This window comes from Medicago sativa, chromosome 8 (assembly GCF_051527215.1).
Source record: "Medicago sativa cultivar Bolivia chromosome 8, Bolivia_mono, whole genome shotgun sequence".
NCBI classification, from domain to species: domain Eukaryota; kingdom Viridiplantae; phylum Streptophyta; class Magnoliopsida; order Fabales; family Fabaceae; genus Medicago; species Medicago sativa.
Genome location: NC_140756.1, coordinates 31,480,974 through 31,488,749, shown reverse-complemented (window position 1 = coordinate 31,488,749; position 7,776 = coordinate 31,480,974). Strand labels below are relative to the sequence as shown.

The 7,776-nt window shown below is 33.3% G+C and overlaps 1 protein-coding gene across 1 annotated transcript; it reads right to left on the bottom strand.

The window, feature by feature from the left end:
* Window positions 1-1,233: 1,233 nt before the first annotated feature.
* Window positions 1,234-5,680, bottom strand: LOC146898419 (protein neprosin-like). Its single transcript, XM_085731755.1, has 7 exons — window positions 5,455-5,680; window positions 5,213-5,299; window positions 4,890-5,090; window positions 3,123-3,296; window positions 2,698-2,748; window positions 2,192-2,338; window positions 1,234-1,676 (listed from the first exon to the last, which is right to left on the bottom strand). Exons 1-7 carry the CDS (start codon window positions 5,599-5,601, stop codon window positions 1,302-1,304), a joined length of 1,182 nt encoding a protein of 393 aa, XP_085587881.1. The 5' UTR covers window positions 5,602-5,680; the 3' UTR covers window positions 1,234-1,301.
* Window positions 5,681-7,776: the final 2,096 nt, after the last annotated feature.

The window sequence follows — 7,776 nt, the reverse complement described above, 5'->3', positions numbered from 1 at the left end:
TCCGTTGACATTTTACCTCAAAACCGATCCAAACCGCACCGCGAACACCCCTATCTGCAACAACATTAGCCTCTTAATTGATGTTTGGTGTTTTTGCACACAATCACAACTTTTGTGGACATATATATTGCCGAAAAAGTATAGTTGTCGAGTCCATGTAACTCCTAGAGTTGACATAACGAAATAAGGAAGTGATTTTTGGCACGAAATTGGAATGGTTTGGGAGGAATTCTTGAAACAAACTACATGGAGGATTGGTTCAGGTCAACTAGCGGAGTTTTGGAACCATAAATGGTGTGTGCAACATCTTCCAATTATAACATATATGGAGAATCAATTGCCTTGGAATGAAGCAAGGAAAACAATAGAAAATTATGTTGACGGAGCAAGACAGTGGAGGCTGCAAAAATTCTCTAATTGGTTACCGTCTCATGTTACTGATGTTATGATTAGCGCTTTGCCTTGCCACTACTAGGAAAAGCAAAATTAGGCAGGGAAATTAGTGACGGAAAAAAATAAAATCTTTCACGAATTTTTTTGTCGCAAAATTTAGTGACAGAATTGGAGAGGGATTTCACGTTTTCCCTCTCTAAATTTCCTCACTAATTTTTTATTTTTTAGTAGCGCTCCTACTGCATATGTTGGGAATGATTTTCTAGCTTTAAGTCTCTCTAGTGATGGTAATTTTAGTCTCTATTCTGTATATGATTCTCTGCTGGCTAATGAACAGGTTCATAGTCATCGTTTATATAACCTTATTTGAAGATGGAGATGTTATAGAATCCAATGTTTGCTTTGGAAACTTAGTCATGTCTCTTTACTAACCAATGAAAGGAGATGTCAAAGGACGATGACTAACTTGCCAATGTCTCCTCTATACCATAATAATATTGAATGTCATTTGCATGCCTTTCGGGTTGTTCGATAGTTAAGGAACTATGGAAGCTTATGAAACTGCAATTATATTCTCAATTTTTTTGATGTTTGGACCGGAGAGAATGGTTGATGATAAATCTTATGGATACTTCCTTGTGCAATGACATTCAAAGCTTGTATGATGGATAATAGGAATTGTTTAATAAGATCAAAAGGGTTAGTGCAAGCATTAATTCCACATTTACTCTAATTGCTTGCCTTCATGATGCTGATGTTAGTCCAATGTCTTTTGGTGTAATTTTAATTATGTGCATCATGCTAATAATAAATAATCTTGACTATCACTTTGAAACAAAATACTAGAACAGATGACACATTTATTAAATTAAAGTCATTCCGACCAAGATCATCTACAACCATATGTTTCAAAGACCACAGAATCCACCAGGTCCCCCAAACAACACAACACGTTGCAATTTATCACGTAAATTATCAACGTAATTTGCATCATAACAAAGAGGTTTATCAAAATACTCGTCAACTTCATCGCCATGTGGGGCACGATCATTTCTTTGACTATCCTTAATATAAAGATTTGAAAAATAACATGAAGTTTGAATACTTGCACCTGCAAAGTGTCCAGAACCCATTGGAGGACTAGGGCCATCCCCAAAAATCTTTGTTTGACCTGTCCAACCACCTTTACTTGCATGATCTAGTTTGTTGGAAAACAATGTTGCTGGAAAATATCCAACATCCATATCTTGTGCTCTTAGCCACCAGTTCTTAGTATTTGGATCCTGAAACACAAAAAAATAAAAGTTTATGATATGCCAATAGAGAATATTTGTTAGGGTTTCCCTGTAGGATTCACTGTGTCTATATATGTCTATAAAGTTTGTACACAATTCTTAAGAAAATAATTAATTGTGTTGATATTCTAAAGTGATAATTATTTTGTGACAAAAATAAATGCTAAAGATAAAATTATTTTAAAACGGAAGGAGCAGTGACGGATTCAGGAATTTTAATTCATGAGGGCAATTGCCCCAATCTACCTTACCGGGAAATGAGTATCTAAAAGTTTCAAAGGAGCATTCATGAAGTATTTGAAAGGTAAACCACTAATATATTTTTAAAATAGAAAATATTATTAGGTACTTCAAAAATACATATCCAAAAGTAAAATAAAAATATTGATATCCATTACATACAAATATTTCTTCATCCATTTTTTAGTATCAGACTTCATAGGTGTTTCCCAATCAAATTAATTTTGAGAAAAAAAGAAAAAGATTAGAAGCATAAAGTTTACCTGTGCAAGGTAGAGGAGCATAGAAAATTGTGGCCCACCAACAGTAGATACATTACTGAAGGGTGTACCAAGATAAATTTTTGTGCTAGTTTGCACAAAACCAGGACATAGCAAATTGGTGCAGCCTGTACCTTGGATGCTATTTTGCTGCAGTTTATTAAATAAATAAACTTATTCAAATAACCCTAATTGGATTATGCAACTATTTTTATACAAAAGAAGGCAAAAGTCCAAAGATGAAAAAAAAACTGAGACTAATCTAACATTCTTAGACATGCAAATCTTAAAACATCATCAAATTGAATATTGTAAAGCTCACCAGGAGTCCCCATAACATAAAAATTCATCGAATTCATCAAAATGAGGAATGCGACTCGACAAAATATTGAAGGATATACTAACCGTAAGTGTAATAATTACGATATATAAAATAGTCGAATGATTCGTCAAAAAATATAGTAACATGATTCTAGCATTTTTCATAAATATAAAGACATAATTCTTACCCATTCTACGAAGAAATGACTTTTTTTATCTCCTGACAAACCTGGAAATACCTGCCACCAATGTGGAACAGATTAGCGATTGATAACGGTGGGGGAGAGGTTTCTAGGTGAATTCACCTACATGGTTAAGCGATGTTACATGAACTCAATCTACGGAGATTGAATTCACCTACATGGTTAAGCAATGTTACATGAACTCAATCTACGGAGATTGAATTCACCTAGGGAAATTGATTTTGGCATCCATTATTGTATTCTTGTTATCATTGGTTCAAGCAAAGTAACTAGTAACTAAGAATAACACTCCTTACGTGAAGTGATTATGCAAGAGTTAAAGGTGTAGGTCAATTGAAAGGGATATATATAATTGAAATAACATAGCTTACGTATTGTGAACTTATAATGAGATAAAATTAGAGAAAAACCTGCCATCCTGCATGGATAAACATATGGTCATTTACGGGAGTATTGGTTTCTCCACTAGAAAGCCATATATAAGCAGAACTCATTTGGCCAGTCTCAATAGATGGATTATATACATTAATAGATCCTGCAATTCCAAACAAGGTTGTAGATTTATTTAAACGCAATCCTGCAAACTGCAAACCAAGACAAAGTCACTAGTTAGTTATGAACTAAGAGATTTCAATTACACTATCTCGATTTACAAAGTTTTTTTTTTTTTTTAACATAAAATTTATTAAAAATCAAATCTCTGCTCAAGATGAACAAAGACAGGTAAATCAGTGACTACAAAACAAAGACGCTATAGGCTGAACACACCAAAGAAAAACCATAATCAACTCCCAAACACACATCACCTAATAAAGACCTACCTTCAACAACCACCAAAACCAACTTCAACACCCATGCGAAAAAAAACCTATCAAAACTAACTTCACCCCATAAATCAAACTCCATCGCTAACAACCACTGAAAATGAAATCCCTAAACGCTCATCGCCGACTACTCTCCCCAACAAAACCTCCTCAAAATCAAACATCCTCTACTCATCACCAAAGTCAGGCCACACCTGTAAATGTCATATTCCAACACTCATACGGCGTCCACTACCTCTCTACCCTCGATCTGCTAAAGAAAATCACCATAATTAACCTGAAGCAAACTTGAATCAAAAGTGATCTGCCCACCAGACTCCAAAAAAACAAATCAGTAAGGTACCCCACACACCCCGATGCATCGGAAAGACACCATAGCCAGCCAAACAAACTTGCACTTGACACTAACTCCCGATCTCGAAGCAAAATTAATCTGCCCACCAGAATTCAAAACAAAAATTTGAAGGCATTCGACAGGGATGGGCGGTGGAGCAAAAAGGAATCGTGACACCTACACTCGAAGAACCCAAACAAAAAAGCAACAATAGCTAGCGACGACGGATATGGATCCAAAAATGAGGAGACCAATATAATAAACACACCAAGAGCTCACCAACAAAAACACAAACTCCATTAAAACATTCACATCCCTACCTAAAACAGCGACTACCATCCCTCTACCTCAACATCCTTCCACCAAAACGTTACGACGCCAGATCCAAGTCTAGATTATCCATGACCACCACAACCACACCACTACAACCTCCACAAACCACCACACAAACCTACATCTCCACTACCTCCCCCAACCATCTCGCAACACATCCACTACAACAACGACCAAGCAAAAACCAACATTATATGTAGCCATCCGGTGAGCCAACATCACATCGACATAGCCACCACACAAACCCACGATATTAATAAATTTAGGATGAAGAAGTAATATTTTATTTTAAGTACCCCTAATTTTTTTTTTTTTTTGGAAGGAAGTACACATAAATTTATGTTTTCACATTTCATCATGGATATCGTAAATCCTTAAAAAAACATGGATGTGGGACACATAAGGTGGGTTCACCCTTCTCAATCGAATTTTTTTCTATATTCATGACCTAGAGATGAAACCTCTTACCACATGATCTGTGTTTTAAAGTCCAATTCACTTCTTGTAAGTATAAAACTTGGAACATTTGGGCAACAAATTTAAATAATATATTTTTTAGGGGTTAAATAATACTATTCATAAGCAGCATATTTCATGAGGTTATAAAATGTTGATAAAAAAATTCAAAGCCATACAAAATTAATAATTAATGAGGTTGAGTACAGATAGTCATTAAAGAACCTTACATGACTGCCAGTGTCAAACTGAGTTAGGGTTCCAATATTATTTGATAGCCGTTTTGCACGAATGAGATCTTCTTTTGTTGTTCTTTGAACAGGAATTGTTCCTTCAGGGCAGAAATCTTTATCAAGTCCAATTTTTGAATATCTTTCTGATATATCACGTGTCTTTACGTTTGTATGTGCATCTTGAAAACTAGATTTCAGCTGCACAATTAACCAAATAAATAAATAATCAAATATTTTTATTAAAAAAATTATCAAGAAAATTAAATTTATAAATAACAAACTATATTTAAGAAATTTTTCTATTGAGGATGATGAATCACCTGTATCTTATGACTCTTTAGTAAAGGATGATCAAAAGCTAATTGCTTATTAATATCAATGCAATCGACAATTCTTCCAAATTCTGTCTGCATAAACCACACGAAAAATAAAATAATATAATTATATAACGTATAAGAATAAGAATAATTCCTCTAAAAAAGAATAAGAATAATTATATATAAGATTAAACGTTTAATTAAAAGAGGAAATTAAAAAAGTGAGAGTATGATCATGATAATACGTGGATAGTTTTGATAGGAGGTTTGTTGATGACTTGCAAATGTTCCTCCAACTGCAAATCTTCATTTTTGGATAAATATGGAATTGATCCATATACTTGATAGTTTTTGGTTGCAAGACACAAGCAAAACAACAAGATAATGATCATTTTTGCAAGTGGAAATCAGAACTAATGGATCTGATGCATTTATCCCATTTACTTTAATAATATATATAGCCAATGAATCAACTACCCGGTGAAACATAAAGGAGCCATATATTCAACTTAATTGTTCTTGATTATTATTCATATCTCCAACATAGTAAAACTTCATTACCATTGACCACAGCATTAAATGTAATTATTTGTATTCAGATATAGTAGTTGTCTATTTTTTTTTTTTTTAGAACATACTTTTCTTTACAATGGTCAATGGTCCATGTTCCATTTATGTTTGCTAAAAAAAAGTTCCATTTATGTATATTTTTTTAGGGGGAACGTGAAAATATTATTTTTTTTTAAGCTATGGATGTGGTTATTTTTTGTTAAAACATGAACGGTCTCATTTGTTTTTCTTCGCTTAAATTCAACAAAAGAGTTTTCAAAAAATAAATAAATTACAACAAAGTTTACAATTGGACACTACAACACACAATTTTGTTACGTCATTGCTTCCTATGTGGAAATAATCAACAACTTACTTTGCATTTATCTCAAAATCGACATTGTTAAATTGTAGATCATGTATTCAATTGATAGAATAATACAAACCCAAAGTTTACCCATGTAGGTTTTAATCAACCTTAAATTTTGAAAAACTTCTCAAGTAGGTTTCTCCAAGGGTGAAGCTGACTTCTTCTATTGTTATATTTTTTGACCCCCTCATGTGATGCTTTAATGAAAGTAAAAGTTGTGTGTGTGTGTGTGTGTGTGTGTATATATATATATATATATATATATATATATATATATATATATATTTTGGCTATATAAAGCCCCTACTACAAAAAAAAAGTTCTGCTACATAAAAAAAATATTGGCACCCTTAAAACCAAGGGCTTAGGCTGTCGCACCCCGAGTCTTTGATGAGGGTCATCCCTGAAAGGAGGAATCAATATTACATTTGAACTGCCAGGGTCCATATGTGAACCAAGCATTGATCTTGACGTGGATTCATGTTGGTGACTATTCTTTGTGCATTTACTTCAGCCTAGTATGTTGTTCAAATGGTTCCCAAGTTTTTTTTTTTTTTGAGGTGTGTTATTTGAACAACCATTTGATAGACAACTTATTTGACAACCATAAATTTACAAAGAAAAAGTAGGTTTTAGCACAAATATCAAAGCAATAGAGAGATAAAGTGAAAACATATGTGAGTATGAGAGAGAAAGTTGTCACAAAAGTTGTTACAAAATGGTTGTACAAATATCATTTCTCTTTTTTTTATATAAATAATACACACACAATCAGGCCCAGTCCAATACCTTTGAATTTTAGTTATTCTTTCCATCAGTTTTATTTTCCAGAACGCGGATGTTTCTTCCTTCCTTCTTTTTACGCTTACGCTCTCTCCTTCATTCCCTACAAAATCGATTCCTTCCTATCCTCTCTGAGAGATCGAAAACGATTCCTTCATTCTCTTTCAACATAGAGATCGATTCCTTCTTCATTCCATGTTGTTGTGTTATGTTGTGCACACTTCTCCTCTTTCTTTTTTCAAGTTTTCCCTTCACTCTCCAATCTCCTCAACATCTCCTTCATGTGTAACTGTGTTCCTGTTTCAGGGTTGTACTTTGTGGTTTTATGAAACACTGTAGAATTCAAAGGCATATTGAATATTGATTTCTGGTTTTGGTTTTTAAGTTTTGTGGTACTGATACATCACTGTTCTGTAGAATTATTTTTCTGTTTGAATGTTGCATATTGAATATTGAATATTTGTTATTGTTTCAGGTTTTAGGTTTTAGTAAATAGTAATATGATATGTTGTTTGTTGTTCAAACCTTTTCAGTAGTGTCAAGTAACCAAGTAACCTGATATATTGGAAACAGTTGTTCATAAAATAGGTTAGTAATGATTAATTTTAACTCAATTTTAACAAATGGATCATAGAGTATTTTTTTTCTTTTTTTTGTAATTTTGGTTGCTATAATTATTGACAAAAAAAAAATAGCCCCGTTGATATTGTCTGTCCAGATCCGCCCTTGTTGGTCGCTTAGAAATAATAGTTGCATTGGGACATAGTTTGGCTCTATCTTAAGCCTCTATTAGGAATGATTGGGTAAAACATCTCATTATTAACAATAACAAAGTAATCGATCGATTAAAACACGTCATAATCCA

What these genes read in the sequence shown, in the direction of transcription:
- LOC146898419 (XM_085731755.1), bottom strand. Translation starts at nt 5,601, where the DNA reads ATGATCATTATCTTGTTGTTTTGCTTGTGTCTTGCAACCAAAAACTAT. An exon ending in AGTTTGACACTGGCAGTCAT is followed by an intron (nt 3,297 to 4,889) that starts GTAAGGTTCTTT and finishes CTTGGTTTGCAG; the next exon opens with TTTGCAGGATTGCGTTTAAA. An exon ending in TTATCCATGCAGGATGGCAG is followed by an intron (nt 2,749 to 3,122) that starts GTTTTTCTCTAA and finishes CATTGGTGGCAG; the next exon opens with GTATTTCCAGGTTTGTCAGG.